This window comes from Ceratotherium simum, chromosome 29, assembly GCF_057802395.1.
Source record: "Ceratotherium simum simum isolate JZ-2026a chromosome 29, ASM5780239v1, whole genome shotgun sequence".
NCBI classification, from domain to species: domain Eukaryota; kingdom Metazoa; phylum Chordata; class Mammalia; order Perissodactyla; family Rhinocerotidae; genus Ceratotherium; species Ceratotherium simum.
The window spans coordinates 9,142,855-9,162,678 of NC_141928.1; the positions used below are offsets into that span (position 1 = coordinate 9,142,855).

Sequence of the window (19,824 nt, forward strand, 5' to 3'; positions counted from 1 at the left end):
TACACGTAGCTATTTTTCAAACTGTTTTATAACAGAATGTGAGTTCACGGTGGGGGTGATAGGGGGCTGAGTCATCTGCTTCTTTGGATTTCCCACAGCCTCCAGCACTAGTTTTGGGCCTAAGGGGGCTTCATAAGTGACCCCTCATGCTAGTGTTCTGCTTTGATTTTTTCAGTTCCCCACTTCCCTTCAGTATTCCTACTATAGCTGGTAGCAAACACTTACCCTGCACTGGCATATAATTTAGGGCCTAGATAAGAGGTCTGGATGATGGCACCGGCCCTTCTCAACAGAAGGGGATTAATACTCAGTATGCCCTGCCACATGCTGCCTGCCATGTGGTCCTGGGGTCTAAATCCCACCTCCTTGACCTCTCTAGTACCAGCTAAGAGTACTCCCTAGCGCTCCTCGTTCATCTTGTATTTGCTGTTCCTTCTGTCTGGAATGCGCTCCCCGAACCACCTCCCCCGCCTCTCCCCCTACTGCTTTTGTGGCTGGTTCCCTTTCATCCTGCAGGTCTCTTTAAATGTCACCTCAGAAAGCTTTCCCTGAACTATCTTATCCAAAGCAGGTCTCCTGTATCATTCTCTCTGTTTCCTTCAGAGTGCTTATCACAATTTAGAATGTAATAGAAACAATATCTTTGGAAATTAAAATAAGCAAAATTTCCCCCCTGCATTTGCCCTACTCTTCCTCCCTGAGTGCCTGGCAACCGTCCCAGGTGGAGGTGGAGTGACTGTTACTTGACATTGAGGAAGAAGATATGACATTGAGAAAATCCATTCCAGAAAGGCAGCAGAAGTGCAAAACCTACCCTTTCCTGCCTTGGTGAAAAGAAGGAAGAAGGAAGATAAGGAAAGCTAAGGGGGTAAATGCTGGGGCCCTTGATTCCCCCATTCCAAGGGCAGGCCTTGAAAGGCGTGGGGGGACGCTGCAAATATATCAAGCTAAGACCTGGTGGCGCCTAAGGACATTTGGCCTAGAGGCCCACTTCCCAGGCGTGGCCTTCCACAGGAATCTTGAAGTCTAGGTAGAACCTGTTTGAAAACCATGAGGGGCAGTAACTCAGTAGCTTCAAGAGTGGATGCTCAGCAAGATTAGAGACAGGAGCCTAAGGCATTGCTCCTGCCTCCTCCCATCACACCCATGGCTTGCAGGGGATATGCCCGTGAGAGGATGGAGAGCTTCTGAGAGGCTCAGTGACTAACAGAGACCTGGAATCAGGTCACAGAGTTCACAATATGCAGTGACTTCACAACAAGGGGGAAATGGCTGGGACTACAGATTTCAGGGGCAGGTGCTTTACAAGGACCCCAAAAAAGCTACAGGGGACCAGTTACATCTCAGGGGTTGCTAGTTCAGAGACCAGATCAGCCATTTCACAACAGAAACCAGAAAGAACCCAGGGCACCCCAGGCAGATCCAAGGTCCTCCTCTCCTGCCACCATGAGTCTCTTAAACCCTGAGGTCAAAAACCCTGAGGTCCCCATGCACCCAAATATCACCTTCCAGAGGAGAAGGGGGAGGGGAAAGAAATCGGAAAGACTGATCATTTGTCCAAAAGAGACAGAGTCATCCCAAGAGAATATTAAACCAGAAGAGACTGGAATACTGTAATCAGCAAACATACAACAAACAAACAAACAAAAATGAAGCACCAGTCAACAGCCTTCCTGGTACAGAGATAAGAGGCTCTGGACGAGGGCACTATCACTTCTCACTACGTGAATACTGAGAAAAGACTATCACGCACGTGCTTGAGAAAAGCGGGCACACAGCTCTGCAACGTTATCTTCTAAAACTTGTATAATCTTTGCTTCAAGAACAGCTATGCTGATGGCAAGACTGACCCCAATGGCAGTGGCACGGGGAGAGGGGTAAGTGCCAAAAAATTCCTGCAGGAAGTAATTCACAAGTAAGATCTAACTCTATTTTACATCAGATTTTCACCTTAAACCTGCTTAAAAAAAGAAAAATTTCTGAAATGTAACACAGAAACTTATATAAATAGAGGCAGCATAGCACACAGGTTAAACTGGACTTTGGCATTATTCATTAATTCATTCAACAAATATTTGTGGCGCTCCTTCTGTGGACCAGGCACTAGGCTTGGTGGTGGGGATCCTGAGAACAAGGCAGTGATATCCCCTACTTTCAGGGAGCTCACCACCTAGGGAGAGAGACGGCGTGAGTCAAGGAATTACATATAGAATTAGTTACGTATGGTGGCGACAGCTCTGCGTGCAGTCCTGGGTTCTGCCTGGTCTGTTGCCTACTGGCCTGTGGCCTCAGTCATGTCACTTAACCTCCCTAAACTGCAGTAACACCCACTCAGATAACGCATTTGGAGGACTTAGTATAGTACCTGGCATACAGTAAGTGCCCAATAAATGTTAGATTGTGTTATTACCATTACTACTTTTTTTTTTTTTTGGTGAGGAAGATTAGCCCTAAGCTAACCTCCGTTGCCAATCCTCCTCTTTTTCCTGAGGAAGACTGGCCCTGAGCTAACATCTTTGCCCATCTTCCTTTATTTTGTATGTGGGATGCTGCCACAGCATTGCTTGACGAGTGGTGCGTAGGTTCGTGCCTGGGATCTGAACCTGTGAACCCCAGGCCACCGAAGCAGAGTGCTTGAACTCAACCACTATGCCACTGGGCCAGCCCCACTATTACTACTTTTTTTGTGTGTGTGTGAGGAAGATCAGCCCTGAGCTAACATCTGATGCCAATCCTCCTCTTTTTTGCTGAGGAAGATTGGCCCTGGGCTAACATCTGTGCCCATCTTCCTCTACTTTATAGGGGACGCCACCACAGCACGGCTTGACAAGTGGTGTGTTGGTGCGCACCCGGGATCTGAACTCGCTGCAAACCCTGGGTCGCCGAAGCGGAGTGCGAGCACTTAACTGCTGCGCCACTGGGCTGGCCCCATTACTACTTTTAATCATCACAAAAAGTTCCTAACCACAGTTTACTGTAGTGGTTCCTGGAAATTCTTTCTGCGCTTTTTGCAGGTGCTACTTTATTGCTATGCGTGCATGCATGCAAATGTGTGTATGTGTATTAAAAAATTACTGTTTTTTTAAGTTTCTGTATTACTTCTTTTCCAAAAAGATCTACATAGCAATTTTTGATATACTATGTAGCTGAGATTAAAAATAAGCATGCAATTATTTAAATACTGGATTTCAACAAATGTACCCATAAAGTGAGACCACCAACTAATAGGACTAGTCTTTTCTAAGTGTGGTTTGTTTTACTGTTTTTTAATTATACACTGTACTCACCAATTCAAGAGTAAATGTTTTGTCCTTTAAGCTTCTTAGCAGTTCAAGATTTGATGATTTGGGACACTGGGTAAGTGTGGGTTTTCAAACAAGATCTCACTTAATGTAGTCTCTTTAGTCCTCATCACCCTGTGAGACACAGCCCAGAACTCTCCCCATTTTACAAAGAAGAAAATGGAGGCCCAGAGGGCATAAGCAATTTTCTCAAATTCACACAAATGAGTTTGTTATTGAGGTAATTTGACCCTAGTTTGCTTAACTCCAAATACTTTGCTCTTTCCAGTGTCTGTCCACGTGGTCTCTGAAAAAAATTCTCTGAGAAGCAAAGATAACAAAAAACCAAGAGAATAAAATAATGAGAAAAAATAAAAGATGAAAGAGAGGTCAAATATAAGAATTGCTAGAAAAAGAATTCAGAAAATAGGAAAAGAAGCAACAAAAGTGAACACGACATAAGCAAACTTTCCTGAGCCAAAGAAAGACCTGCATCCCTGGTTGAAAGGGCTTGTCTTTCAACCCTGAAAGGGCTCACTGTCCTCACCTATGTGTTCAGAACCCACCATGGCGGGGGGACTTGTTAAGTCTAGAGGTGTTTTTCTACCTCATGAAATTGATGAAAGGGCCTAAGCCTCAAACACATTCTAGAAGCACAACTGATTCAGTGGTTGACTGACTGACTCACGGAAACAGGAAAACCCAAGGGCCTTACCCATGTAGTAATATAATATTCTTCTACTAAATTTTGTTTCTTTTAGTTGAAGGTGAGCCAGTTCATCACTTTCAGTATTAGTAACAGCTAAAGTTAATACTCTGTAAAATACAGTTCTGTATTCCCACAGGCCAGAGATTGAGGGAAATGGACGTGTATAATTAGTGGGAATTAGAATATGGGAAAAGTTGCTGTTAAACTCAGAGCTCGAAGGTTCCACCTGTGAAGAGTACAAGCTTGAAGATCCAAACTCAAAGAACCTCATAGAAAAAGGCTTACCTGAGCCACTCTGACAACGACACTAATTCTGGAGTGATGAGGAAACTCTAGGTACAAGCCAGTTACTTACTGTTTTCCTCCAAAGAATTGCACGGTACTGGGGGACACGCTGATTGTTTTGGTCAGAAAGGGTCACAGACAAGAAGAAGGGGCTCTTCTCTGCATCATTTCCAATGTAATTCTGATGGACTGGAAAAGAAACAGGTTTAGAACAGCGAAAATACAACTGGTTCTTCCAGGCACTGGTAGCAGTGGACACTTCAGGTGGTATCCAGCCCTTCCCACATGATCGGGGAATAATAATCCCAAACCTAGCTCGGGATAGAACCTGATCACTCTAGACCAATCACGCACTCCCATTGCTCTTGCCAGTGATTGGTTCAGGAATAAACATGTGACCCAATTCTGGCCAATAAGATAGAAGATGGCCTCACTCCTGAAGATGGCCTTCTTCTTCCTCTGGACATGGTAGTGTCTAGAAGTGATGCCTGGAATTGCTGCAACCATCTTGTGACCCAGAGGAGGGCCAGCCTTGATGACATCACTGAGCCTCTGAATCCACCAACCCCAGAGCCCACCCTTCCTCTGAGTTTCTTGTTATATCCCCTATTGTTTAAGCCAGTTGAGGAAGCTGAAGGCATCTAAACTCATGGCACCATTTTTCTCTAAAGTCATCATAACTCTGGGCACTGTGTTTTCAAGCATTTGGGAAGATGACAATTTTCCCACTGATTTCTTTCTTTATAAAGAAAAATGCCTTGCCAAATAAGTGAACTTCTTAGAATAATACAGTATCAGATTTTTTAGTAGACATCATGTGCATCTGATCACTCTCATTTTATAGCTCAAGCATCATATCTTCTACAAACAAATGCATTAGCCTGATAAGCAATTTGTCTAACTCATTTCTAATCCTGCAATAGTGATTATTCTTTCATTCCTAGTATCCTCTGTTGTTAACCACACTCCAGTTTTCTGTCTTTCCATATAGTTCACTTGAGGCCTTCACTCTAATTGTACAACGCTGTTCAGGACAGAGCTCTTGGTACGTGCCAGGCATCCGGCTTAGTGTTCTTCCTGCATATCTCATTGAAACTTCTGTTCACACATACTAGGTATGTACTAGTAATATCCCCACTTTACAGATAAGGAATTAAGTCTCAGAGAAGTGGAGAGTAACTAGTGTAAGGTCCTATGTTAGTAATGGCAGAACCAGGATTCAAATCCGTTCTATAGTCTCCATGAGGGCAAGGATCATGGCTGCCTTTGCCAGTATATATTGCCTGGCACATGGTAGGTGATAAATACTTGTCACTGATGAATGAATGACACCAGAGCCTATAGCATAATGCCTCTCTAGTTCTACATTAGCCCTGGAGCTCAGGGAACCATTCCTCTCCCTCATCGCCTCAGTGTTCAAAACTCACTATTGATAGGGTACATGCCTTGTTGTTTTCCACCCTGCAAATTCTTCTCATCTCTCAAATCACTCATTCAGATGATCTAATCCCCTTTAACTCCCCAGGGGAAAAAACAACTGGCAAAAAATAACTAAATAAAAAAATTAAATAATTAAAAAATAAATTTAAAAATTACGAGAAAAACTCCTAGAGCTGACTCTGAATTGAATCTTCAAATCTGCAAAGTTTACTACTGACTCTAAGTGCAACGCCCGGACATTAGTGTCCCTGAACTTGTTAGTTTCACACATACAGGGTACCAGAAATTATACGAACACTAATTTTCATTTTGAATATCCTTTCTTCCCAACCACCGTAATGGCATAATTACCTTGTCCTAAAAAATACTTGAAATACCATCTGGTGTGGTATTCTGGGTTCTCTAAGTGCACGTCTGTTCTTCGCCACGTACCTGGCAGAGCAGTTGCGTTCTGTAACGGAACAAAGTTGTGCCATTAAGACGCTTATTTAGAAAGTAAACAAGAAGCTGGTAATGAACCAGAGGCCAAAGAACCAGAAAAGTTATTGTTAAAAGCATACAAACAGGGCTGTAACCACACGTTTTCATTAGAAGAGACAGTCTAAATCTATATCATAGAAGCATTCTGGAGGTCTTTGGGGTGTAAGAAAAAGAACCACGTGAACCAGTGAGTTCAGCTATTTCTAACTTGAGTATAACTTGAGTTTAAAGTTTCTCTCCTTTCTGATCCAAAGCTTCCACAATATTTGGGAGTGGGTGCCCCCTAGAGGCATGCCCTTCTGTCTGTTACCCCTGAATCAGGCACATTTCACCTGGAATACATCTGTGCAGCATCTTATTTGAATTTATATTTTTTAAAGAATTTTAGGGGCTGGCCCCGTGGCTTAGCGGTTAAGTGCATGCGCTCCGCTACTGGCGGCCCGGGTTTGGATCCTGGGCACGCACTGATGCACCGCTTCTCTGGCCATGCTGGGGCCACGTCCCACATACAACAACTATAAGGATGTGCAACTATGACATACAACTATCTACTGGGGCTTTTGGGAAAAAAAAAAGGAGGAGGATTGGCAATAGATGTTAGCTCAGAGCCGGTCTTCCTCAGCAAAAAGAGGAGGATTAGCATGGATGTTAGCTCAGGGCTGATCTTCCTCACAAAAATAAATAAATAAATAAAATAAATAAATAAAAAACTGTTTAAAAAAAAGAATTTTAAAAATTAATCATAAAAATAACTCAATTAATGTAGAAAATATGGATAAACATAATGAATAATCAGAATCCTCTACCAAAGTTAATAATTATTAATGATTTGGTACGGTTTCTTCTAATTTTTTTCCTACAGGTACATACATATCTATTTTTCTTACCAAAATAGAATCACACTGAATACACACTTTGAAACTCCATTGACATCTACATTGTGCCACGTGTGTAAGACAGACTACTGGAACATAATTTTCTGACTCTGACACGCCTCTAGTGATTTACTAGAAGTTTGTGGACAGTTTCTTTATCATGTTGAAGAAGTTTCCTTCAAGTCCAAGTTTATAAAGAGGCTTTCCTCCTTATATTCATTCCTCAGGAATGAATATTGAATTTTACTGAAAGCTTTTTTTTGTCAACTGTTGAGAGAATAGGCTAAATGGGGGGAAATCATGGAAATGTAATGATTATACTAACAGCTCCTGATGCTGAACGGCTCTTAGATTTCTGGAGTGCACTCTACTAGGTCACGGTATAGCATTCTTTTGACATACTGCTGGATTGAAAAAAAATGATTCATGTATCGTATTTGTTAGTGAGATAGATCTATAGGTTTCTCTTCTGTGTGTATTTCCATCATAGTTCAGGGTTATATTACTTTATAAAGTGAATTAGGATGCTTTCCGTCTTTCTCATTGCTCTGGAAATACTAACATTCATTGAGAGAGCTCTAAGCACCGAGTCATAGGCGAGGCACTTTATATGCATCATCTCCATGGTATCTCCAGCAACTTCATGAGGCAGATTCAATTTTATCCCCCTACTTTCAGATGAGGAAACTGAGGCTTAGAGAGTTGGAATATGTTGCCTAAGGTTGCAGACATAATAAGCAGTGGAGCTGAAACTGAAATTAGTTCCAATTTCAGACTTTTTTTCTCTTTTAAAATCTTAACCGCTACGTCATCTTCTGTGTCCTTTTTTATATTCTGCCTATTTTTTTTTTTTGGTCAGGGAGATTGGCCCTGAGCTAACATCCATTGCCAATCTTCCTCTTTTTGCCGAGTAAGATTGGCCCTGAGCTAAGATCTGTGCCCATCTTCCTCCATTTTATATGTGGGATGTCGCCACAGCACGGCTGGATGAGCGGTGCATAGCTCCACACCTGGGATCCGAACCTGCGAACCCCAGGCCACCAAAGCGGAGAGTGTGAACTTAACCACTATGCCACCAGGCCAGCCCCTATGTTCTGCCTTTTTAATCTATCAAGGAGTAAAAAAGTAAGTTAAGGTTTCTTAGTATTATTGTGCTTTTATTGGATTTTTCTTGAATTTTTAAAATTCAGCTATATATATGTATACATACGTATATATAAATTTTATTTGGAAATAATTTTAGACTTACGTAAAAGAGGCAAGAATAAGAAGAGTGCAAAGAGCACTTGTACACGCTTTACCAGATTCACTGACTTACCCCATTTACTCATTTGTCCATGCCTTTCTCTCTCTCTGTCTACACACACACACACACACACACACACACACACACACACACACAGATGCACAGTATTTTTTCTGAACTAGTTAAGACCAAGATGCATAAATAATAGCTGTTTATCCCTAAATACTTCAGCGTGTATTTCCCAAGAACAGGTATATTTTCTTACATAACCACAATACAGTTTTATCAACTTTTGTAAATTTAACATTGATACCCTACTTTCATCTACCATCTGTGTTCCAATTTTGTTGATTGACTCAACGATGTCATTTAAAGCATTTCCCCCTGCAGTACATTTAGTTGTCATGTCTCTTCAGACTCCCTTAATCTGGAACACTTCCACAGACTTTCTTTGTCTTTTATGACACTGTCATTTTTGAGGAATGCAGCACATACCTCTCTCCTTTTTTTTTTTTTTAATTTTTTTTATTTTTGTGAGGAAGATCAGGCCTGAGCTAACATCTGATGCCGATCCTCCTCTTTTTTGCCGAGGAAGATTGGCCCTGAGCTAACATCCGTGCCCCTCTTCCTCTACTTTATACGGACGCGGCCACAGCATGGCGATACAAGCGGTGCATTGGTGCTCGCCCGGGATCAGACCCCGCGAACCCTGGGCCGCCGAAGCGGAGCGCGCGAGCACTTCACCCCTTGCGCCACCAGGGCGGACCCTCTCCTCTTTTTTTAAATAAAGCACTCCTCATTTGGTTTGTCTGATGTTTCTCCACGATTAGATTCAGGTCATGCATACCTGGTCAGAATACTACATCAGGGATGCTTGTTCTTCTCAGCTTATCATATTTTAAGATATGCACCTGTTCCTCATTGGTGATGTCAATGTTGATCACCTATTCAAGATGTTGCCTCTTAGTTTTGACCTTTGGTGTGACTCAAGAAAAGCATATAATTGGATTTTGCACCTTGTAGAATTTCTGAATGATTCATTATCAACAGCTATTCATTTTACAACCATAAACCACTGGCAGTGGGGAGTCCTGGTCCAGAGCTCTTTCCACTATGCATCGGGCAGCACACAGCTACGGTACGACCCTGGCATCTATCAGCCAGCCTCAGGCATCAGCTAACCAGACATGGGGTGGTCCAGCCAAGGCAGCTGGCCTTGGGCAGGAGACTCCACAGTGGTTGGTGTCACGGTCCCAAGGTCCTGGATCCTAGAAAGCATCAGCAGAGCCTGGAGAGGAGAACTTGAAGTCACCAGGACATTTAAGCCACTGGAGCCTCCAAGACTTTCATGGCACAGAGAGACTTCTTTCAGGCAGCTGTGCCAGGTCTTAACTCAGTGCTTCTAAATTTGTTAAAATGTGCACCGGGGGGCCCATTCTAGACCTCCAACTCAGGATTTCTGTGGGTAGGGCCCTAGAATCTGAATTTTAACAAGCATCCCAGGTGATTCTGATGAACACTGAACTTTGAGAATCAATGCTTTATGCCAGGGGTTCTAGAAGAATCCGGGATGGGTGTGAGCTTGGACGGGGCAAAAAAAAAAAAATCTTTATTTTTCCTAACTTCTAACTGAAATTTAGTTTCATTCAACTACGAATGTATGCAAACAACTACAGTAGAATCACAGCCCTGGTAACCTTGTCACCAAAAATAAAAAAATCACAGGTATTTTCAGAACTCTATCTAGTGATTGCAGATATCTCAAAATACTGTTTACATTCTTCACTGTTCAAAATTACAATAATTATGAGACCCGTTGCTGGATTTCTTATTTAATGTACTAATAAAAAAGCATGCATATTATGGTATCATGAATTAGGTCTTAAAAAATCATTTTGATAACCATTTCAATAAAACTGTTTTCCTTTGTAATCCTACATATTTTGTTTTATGCATTAAAAACATTATTCTGAGAAGGGGTCCACAGGCCTCACAGACTGCCAAGGGGGTTCGAAGGCATAGAAAATGACCCCCATACTCCAGACCTTCGAAAGCACTTGAGTCTGCCATTCCCCCTCCCAGAGGTCTGAACGCTGCCAACTGCAGGATGGAATAATGCAGAGAGGGGCAAGATGCATCACAGCATCTCAGAGTGAGAGATGGGACTCTGGCCAGCGGCATGCCCCATACCTCTACTGAGTACACACTGTCAATTATGAATTATTTTTTTTTTTAGTGAGGAAGATCAGCTCTGAGCTAACATCTGTTGCCAATCCTCCTCTTTTTGCTGAGGAAGATCGGCCCTGGGCTAACATCCGTGCCCATCTTCCTCCACTTTATATGTGGGACACCTGCCACAGTGTGGCTTGATACGCAGTGCATAGGTCTGTGCCCGGGAACCCTGGGCCACTGAAGCAGAGCGCGTGAATTTAACCACTATGCCACCGGGCCGGCCTCATGAATTCTTTTTTTAACGGTCAAAAAGTTACCTACTTAACTTTCATCTTCGCTGAATACTTAACTAAAATGGGGGAAAAAACTCAACACCAAAAGAGTCTTGCAGAGCAAGACACTTCCTGTCCCTTGTTAAAAGCACATATGATGAGGTGTAAAGACAAGAATATACACAGAAACTGACAAAAGAAAGGGAAATGAAGAGAAAACACCTCCTCTGCCCAGGACCCCAGAAGAAGGACTCTGCAAACGAGTTCCAATTTCTGATGATATGTAGTAGAAGTAGACAGTAAGGGCACAAATCTTAAGTGTACAGTGAAATGGTTTTTAAATGTGTATACACCCTTGTACGCACTACCTGGCTTAAAACAAAAAGCATTCTCAGTACCCTAGAAGGCTCCTTCATGCATTTTCCCAGTCAGTACTCAATCACACTCTGAGAGGTAACCACTATTCTGACTTCTATCACCATTGATTATTTTACCTGCTCTATTTTACCTGCTCTATTTTACCTGCTCATAGAAATGAACTCATATTGTGTGTATTTGTTTGAGTCAGCCTTTTTGTCCTTTGACAAAAATGTCTGTGCATTCATCCATGTTATTGGTGTAGCAGTAGTTCACTCTTTCCCACTGCCACGTAGCAGTCCACAGTATGAACACCACAAATCACGTATTCATTCTTCAATTGATGGGCATATGGACTGTTTCCAGCTTTTGGTTATTAAGAATAAAGTCACTATGAACGTTTTTGTGTCTGTCTTTTGGTGGACATAAGCACCCATTTCTGGTGGGTACACATCCTGGGACACAGAGGATGCAGATGTTCAGTTTTAGTAGATACTGCTAGATAGTTTTCCAAAGGGGATGCATAGGAGACTGCTAGATGCTCCATATCCTCTGACCAACTCTTAGCATTTTGGTCCTATTAATTTTAGCAGTTCTGGAGGGAGTACAGTAGTACCCAATTGTGGTTTTAATTTTGCAATAAATCCTAACTATTTTAAGTATGACCTATTTTACAGAGAACTTCAGAGATACAGAAACTTTGTCTACAGCACTTTAAGTTGACAATGACACAGGAATACATTATTTATTTAATATCAACAGGAAAGTTAGGAGGAAATATTCTGATGAGCATGTAACCACGGGCCCTCTAGGACCAGTTCAACTGACCCCATCCTATTAACAGAGCAATTAAGAGTTGTTTTTCAGGAGCTGAGAGTCCCACCTTGTCCAGTTCAGGCTGGTTGAGACCACCAACCCACCAACTGGGCCTGTGCAAATGCTCCATAAGTGACCCTTTTGATGTCAAGGGGCTGAAAACTCCACCGTCAGATCATACCAACACCATCATTTTGTGAACATGTCTCCTATGAAGAAGCATGAAGCTTGACCACGCTTGCATAGATCATCAATTATGTCACTTCTCCTTACCTCCAATCATCTATCTCCACACTTCAGACTGCCCTGCCCTTCATCCCATAAATTTTGCCCCAAGCCTTGGATCAGGCAAACAGATCTGAGAGCACATGCCTCCTGTCTCCTCAAAGATCGATCTCGCAAATAAAGCTATTTTTCTTTTCCCAAAGGCTGATGCTGTAATAATTGGCTCTTTATGCACATTGGGTGGCAAGCCCTTGCTTGGTAAGAAGCACATTTTCCAGACAACTAAAGTCTAACACATTGCAAACACCATACTTATTTTATGCCCTTTTAGATAAACATTTGCTAAAAGGTATTATGGAGAGTAATGAACTCAAATTCTTCTACGCTGCAGACATGCCTGTGCACGCCCACAGTGTTGAATGAGTCCTGAGACTAAGAAATCCTGACTCATTTCTTTTTCTTTTCTTTTTTTTTTTTTGGTGAGGAAGATCAGCCCTGAGCTAACATCCGTGCTAATCCTCCTCTTTTTTGCTGAGGAAGACCGGCTCTGAGCTAACATCTATTGCCAATTCTCCTCCTTTTTTTTCCTCCCAAAGCCCCAGTAGATAGTTGTATGTCATAGTTGCACATCCTTCTAGTTGCTGTATGCGGGACGCAGCCACAGCATGGCCAGAGAAGCAGTGCATCGGTGCGCGCCTGGGATCCAAACCCGGGCCACCAGTAGTGGAGCATGCGCACTTAACCGCTAAGCCATGGGGCCGGCCCCCTGACTCATTTCTTCATCCAATCCCAAAGCCCACAGAAGGTCCCTCTTGCCTTCATTGTCTTTTTACCCCATTTATACTTGTGGGATGTGAAGGAGGAAGACTGAATCTGGCCAGGATATTCTAAGGAGAATTTAATCAAAATCCATATATAACACCCTCATTATATCTGAATGTTCTCTCATATTTGACTTTAAGTAGGGAACCCACACAACACAGACACTCAGATTACAAATGAGATCTATAGTTTTATATAATGGCTGTGATTTTTTCAGAGTCTCATTCTCCCTCATTCTTTCTAACAGCTACTAAGCACTCCATTGTATACACGTATCATAATTTATATAATCATTACTGAAGGAAATTGAGGTTGTTTCAGGTTTTTAAAAAAATTTTCAATAATGCTACAATACAGGGCCGGCCCCGTGGCTTGGTGGTTAAGTGCGTGCGCTCCACTGCTGGCGGCCCGGGTTCGGATCCCGGGCTCGCACCGACGCGCCGCTTCTCCGGCCATGCTGAGGCCGCGTCCCACATACAGCAACTAGAAGGATGTGCAGCTGTGACACACAACTATCTACTGGGGCTTTGGGGGGAAAAAATAAATAAATAAAATCTTTAAAAAAAAAAATAATGCTACAATACACATCCTAGTAGTAGAACTGTTGGCCAAATTAATTATTGCTAATTGCCCTCCCAAAAGATTGTACTCATTTCCATATCCCCCAACAGTATATAAGAGAATCCTCCCCATGCTAAGGAAGATGGATTTGTGAGAAGCTGAAGGATTGTCCCCTATGCTCCACTATATACTAATTGACACACACAAGTGAGCTGTAAGGGAGGTCTCCAGTGATCCACCCGAGGGTCACACTCATTTTAATTAATAATGGGAATGAGCACACAGATGGCAGGACAAGCACATCTGAAGGTAAGAGAAAGCTTCTCAGTGGGTTAGCTAATAGGACAGGTGACAGAATCAAGATGTCAAAAAAACTCTTGACAATTAGCAATTATGGACAATTAGCAATTATGGGACACACTAACGAGACTAAATTCAGGGTGGACAAGGCAAAAATCTCACACTTAGGTACAAACACAAATTGCACAAGAACAGGATGGGGAAGGCCAGGTGCTACAAAGCAGCAATTATGGCCCTTTTTACCCATTAGGAGATTGAGGTCAGAGACGTTGAGTCATAAACTGGTAAGCGGTAGAGCTGAGTCTGAACCCAGGTTTGTTTGACTCCAAAATTGTCTCCACTACCCCATGGTGCCACCTCACAGCTAAACAACAGTACATGTGAAAAAGACTAAGGGGGAGGGTAGCATAGTGTAGGCTCATGAGTCATCAGGCTTCATAAAAAGAGGAGAGTGTGTACAGCAAGGAAAGGGACAGGCCTGCACTGCTCTGTGGCTGAATGGGGTGCACCTGGAGCCCTGAGTTCAGTTCTGAGCACTTCAATTTAAAAGGTTCATTAAGGACCCCACATGTGCCCAAGGTGCAGCAAAGAGTGTGATGATGAGTGGAACCAAGGCCACGTCTTAGGAGAAAAACAGCAGACGTCTTGGAATGTATGAGGGCCTGTCATGTTGAAGAGGGCTCAGCCTTACACTATGGGTACAGAAAACAGAAACAGAAACTGAGTGGAAAATATAGACAGATGAATTTTGTTCAATAAAAAGAATTTTCTAGCGATTAGAGATGCTGATAAATGGAATTAATTTGCTTTAGGGGTGTGGTATAATGGGAAACGTACATTTGGTCCTTGTCTCTGGTTCCTGGCACACAGCTCCTAAAACGCTTGGAATTTCCTGAGTGATAAGGGTGATAGGAGCGTCTTTTGTTCTAATGAGGTGACTCTTGGTGGGTCCCTACATAGCTTCAGGACGGGGCTGCTTGCTAGAATGGCCAAGCCTTGGCTAGAAGCTTGGAACTTTCAGCCCCTACAACCTCTGGGGAGGAGGATGGGGCTGGAGATTGAATTAATCATCAATGGCCAATGATTTAACCAACTATGCCTATGTGCTGAAACCTCCATAAAACCCCCTACACAACGGGGTTCCAGGAGCTTCTAACTTGGTGCATACGTCAGGGTACCGGGAGGATGGTATGCCCAGAGAGGGCATGGAGCTTCCACGCCCTCATACCTTGCCCTGTGCATCTCTTCCATCTGGCCATTGCTGAGTTGTAGCCTTTATAATAAACCAGTAATTGTAAGTAAAGTGCTTTCCTGAGTTCTGTGAGTCGTTTTAGCAAATTATCGAACCTGAGGGGGAGGGTTGTGGGAACTCCTGACTTTGTAGCCAAGTCAGACAGAAGTGTGGGTAACCTGGGACCTGATACTCGCGACTGGCGTCTAAAGTGAGGGCAGGGCCGGCCCCGTGGCTTAGCGGTTAAGTGCGTGCGCTCCGCTGCTGGCGGCCCGGGTTCGGATCCCAGGTGCGCACCGACGCACCGCTTGTCCAGCCATGCTGAGCCCGCGTCCCACATACAGCAACTAGAAGGATGTGCAGCTGTGACGTACAACTATCTACTGGGGCTTTGGGGTGAAAAAATAAATAAATAAAAAATTATTAAAGTGAGGGCAGTCTTGTGGGACTGAGCACTTAAACGTGTGGAGTCTGACGCTAACTCTGGGTAGTTAGTGTCAGAACTGAATTGAATTGTAAGACACTCAGTTGGTGTCAGGAGGGAAAAAACCTCTCAAGGGGGTAGCACATTTCCCATTACTGGAGATATATTCAAGAGGAACAGATGAGCTGACTGTTGATAAAACTGTTGTAGGGATTATGCCTTGGGTGGGAGATCGGCCTAGATGAATTCTAAGGCAGTAAGGCACGGTCCATGGTGCCGATCAGCAAACTCTTTACCAGTCTACGATGAAGTATACAGCAATGGAGAGCAAGCACTTAGGGACTTTTATAGCAGTCTGACATTTCTGTGACACCTAAGTACAAGCTCAGTGGATTCGTTTCCTTAAACAGAGTCCAGCCCAATCCGGGTGCTATTAAACATGGTGGTGAGTTGTATGAGGTGGGTGCTGCATACTGTCACACACGGTAGGACCACATAGACTCCTGCAACAGAGTGGAAATAAAAAATTGGGCCCTTCACCACAAACAGTCTGAGAAGCACTGCTCAGAGGCCTCGGCCTCATCGTGGCGTCCCTGGTGAGGTGTCTGACCACCCCATCTAAAGCAGGACTCCTCATGTGACTTTGCACCATGGCCTCCTGTTTGTTTTTCCCACAGTAGTTACCAAAATGGGCATCATCTTATGTATCTGTGTTACTTATTTACTGACTGCTTTCCCTGCCAGTCTGTGAGCGCATGAGGGCAGGGACCTCAGCAGTCTTATTCACCCCTGCATCACCAGTGCTCAGCCTGTCTGGCACTGAGAAACGATCCTATGAATGTGGGTTAAATGAATGACTTGACATATTATACGAAAAGTACTCCTGATATAACTTATGTTTTTGGTAATGCTGGGCCAGGTTATTCGACCAACCCTCCCTCAAGAAACTTAAAGTACTTGAAAAATATTAAAATCATCTCCTTAAAAGCGCTGGAGTGCTTACAAGATAGTAAGGAGTTACCAGCCAAAACTGAAAGGCGAGTGGGAACCCACAGAGGTAAGTGGAGCATGAAGGTTCTTTTTAGCTTGGGACATTTATCAATCATGACAAAACTAAACTTGGGTTTTTGACCTCATGGGGCAAGAGGGCAAAGAATCAAATTCCCAGGACCCACTGGTGGGTAAGTCTAACAAGAGACCCGCCCCACATTAAGCTGGGAGCCCAAAGGGCTACACATCCAAGGGAAGGGTGAACCAGAAGAGACCACTTCTACCCCAAAGACCACGAGGAAGGCTGCCAAAGTGCTGGGTAGAGCTGAGGGGCGAGTGTCTCTGAGGCGCTATGACCTCACGTAATCTCACGTAAAGCCTCATGTAAGCTTCACGTAAATTAGCGGCTCCATTCTGCATCATCTGAGTGGCTTGAAAAGTCTCAAACTGGGAATTTAGTTTAAAGGTGTTTGGCAAGAGCAAATGCAAATCCTCCCTCTGAGTCTGACTCCAATTCTGATATATGTTTTTTTCCCCACACCAAGCAATTCTCTGACACCGGCTGGGTGTCCTACAATTCAACTCTATTCTGACACTATCTACCTGGAGATAGCATCAGATCTCACAGGGTAAGGGCTCAGTCCCACAAGACTGCCCTCCTTCCCCCAACTTCAGACGCCAAGTGCAAGTGCTTCTAACTGGCCAGCTATAGAATGACCCCCTCCTTGCGTTCAATTAATTTGCTAGAGTGGCTCACAGATCTCAGGGAAACATTTTACTAATTAGATTACCAGTTTGTTATAAAAGGATATAACTCAGGAACAGCCAGATGGAAGAGATGCACAGAGCAAGGCATGTGAGAAGGGGCACCCCTCTTCCTGAATCTCCACATGTTCACCAACCTGGAAGCTCTCCAAACTCTGCCCTTCTGGGTTTTTATGGAGGTTTCAGTACATAGGCATGATTGATTAGATCATTGGCCATTGGTGACTGAACTCAACCTCCAGCCCCTTTGCCTCCCTGGAGGTCGGGGCTGGGACAGAAAGTTCTAACCCTCTAATCACATAGTTGGCTCTACTGGCAACCAGCCCCCATAGGGGCTTTCCAAAAGTCACTTATTAACATAACGAAAGACACCTTTATCGCTCTCACCACTTAGGAAATTCCAAGGGTTTTAGGAGCTCCGTGCCAGGAACTGGGACAAAGACCAAATATATATTCTGATTATAAACCACAATATCACATTCCCTACTAGGCGTCATATTATTCCTAAAAATTTATTTTCAAGAACAATGAACAGCACACAACGAGGTAGCCAAGCACACAGAGAAACACAGCACACCATGAGCATATGCCAGGAGAAAAATCAAACCACAGGTAGAGAGCCACAAAAAACTTCACATATTGGAACGATCAGTCACAGATGACAAAACCATTATACCGACTATGTTTAAAAAAATAAAAGGTAAATTTGACATTATCTTAAGGGAACAATAACTATAAAAAGTGACCAAGCAACCTTGGATTAGGCAATGGTTCCTTAGATATGACATGAAAAGCACAAACAATAAAAGAAAAAATAGATGAACTAGACCTCATCGAATTTAAAAACTTGTGTGCTTCAAAGGACACAATCAAGAAAGTGAAAAGACAATCTACAGAATGAGAGAAAATTTTTGCAAATCATATATCTGATAAGGTCTAGTATCCATACTGTATAAAGAGCTCTTAAAATTCAATAATTAAAGGAAAAATAACCCCATAATGAAATTGCTTTGCAATTTGTTTGTTCATGGGTTTGAAAAATTTAAAGCAGCTATAATCAGCCTTCTAACGCACTAACTGCTTTAACTAACTCAGAGCAAGCCTGTTTTTCCCCCTCCGGGTCTCAGGTTCCTCTAAGGTTTTTTATCAGGCTGTGCATTAACACTGGCCAGAAGCTTTTAACTGAAGACCATCCATATAAAACCCAGCCAAGCCACTCCAACGGAGCACTCACGCTCCGTGGCTTTGGTAGAAACAAAACTGAAAACTGTGTTTGGGCCTTGATATCATATTTCCCACAGAAGCAATCTGAGATAGGACTGTGTATTGAACACAAGAGACCACGATGATTTGTGAAATCAATTAAATGTTTCCAAAGATGGTAAGTGAACTGCCCATGGTCACACGGCTGGTGAGGTGTCGAGTCCGTTTGAACCCAGGCAGCCTGACTCTAGAGCCACTCCTGACCATGATCCTCCATAGGTGATTTCCAACCCCTGACCAGGTCCCAGAACTTGTCCTCTGGCATATGGCAGGGTCAGGTGACATTACTAGGTGAAGACTGTTTGAGGACCAAAGTGTGCGGTGATCTTAGGACCACGTGAAAACTCCATTTATGTCTTTCCCAGGAGGTGTGGATTTCCTCTAGACACTGGTCCTGGCAGTGGCCAGAGTAGTGCTTTTGTGGGATGGGGAAAGTCAAGAAAGGTTTGTTCATTTTGGACTGGGCTGAACTTCTGCAAAATTTTGGTAGCAGAAGGATGTCTTGAGGTACAGCAATCCCTGGGGTCGCTGGTACTCAGGTTCTCAAAGGAGAAACTCAGCATGGTGGCTGTTGGCTTTCTGAGCAGTGGAAAATGAGGACTCAATGCTTCTGCTCCTGACTTAGCTCCGGGGACAACTTTGGCTGCCTGAGTCTGTGGTGATAAGACTGTCTCATTTCAGGAGCTGGGCCATTTGGGGAGGGCTGTTTCCAAGCTTCAGAAGCAAATTGCCCCAGGAGTTCCTTTTTCTATATAGGTCAATTGACATCATTCTGGACCAGAAGTATGTGGGCACCTGTCCAGGAGTCCAGCCCAAGATGGGACTGCCCCCTTTGCCTCATGGAGAAATGGACTGCCCCCATGTCTAGGTGAATGGGTTTGTGAAGTTAAGGCCAAACGTAAAGATGAGCAACAACTTCCCAAATGCTGTAGCCTTTCAAGTTAAATCCATAGCCCTTCACCAAGAATTTGATTAAGGGGGTGGTCAGGAGGGCAAGGCTGGCTGTACAGCACTGGTTATGGCAACAACAACAACCATTATTACTATTATAGCTATCACTTACTGAATGCTTACTAATATGCCAGGCATAGTGTTAACAGCTTTACGAGCTTAGCTCGCTGAATCCTTTCAATAATCCTAAGACAGTTTCCACTTTATAGATGAAGAAACCAAGGCTCAGAAAGGCAGGGTTACCTGCCCAGGGTCATACAACTAAGAGGTGGGGGAGCTGGCACTTGAACCCAGGCTTGCGCGACTCCAAAGCTGGGGGTGCTGAAGCACTATGAAGAGCAACCTCTCAGAGAGTCAAT

General features: G+C 43.5%; 1 protein-coding gene across 1 annotated transcript in view; it reads right to left on the reverse strand.

The window, feature by feature from the left end:
* GARNL3 (GTPase activating Rap/RanGAP domain like 3) overlaps positions 1–19,824 on the reverse strand; it is a 152,347-nt gene that overhangs the window by 69,635 nt on the left and 62,888 nt on the right. The window contains exons 5-6 of the mRNA XM_087419035.1: positions 6,067–6,166; positions 4,346–4,464 (exon numbers count right to left, since the gene is read on the reverse strand). Coding sequence (XP_087275161.1) covers positions 4,346–4,464; positions 6,067–6,166 — 219 coding nt within the window. The remainder of the gene's footprint in view (positions 1–4,345; positions 4,465–6,066; positions 6,167–19,824) is intronic.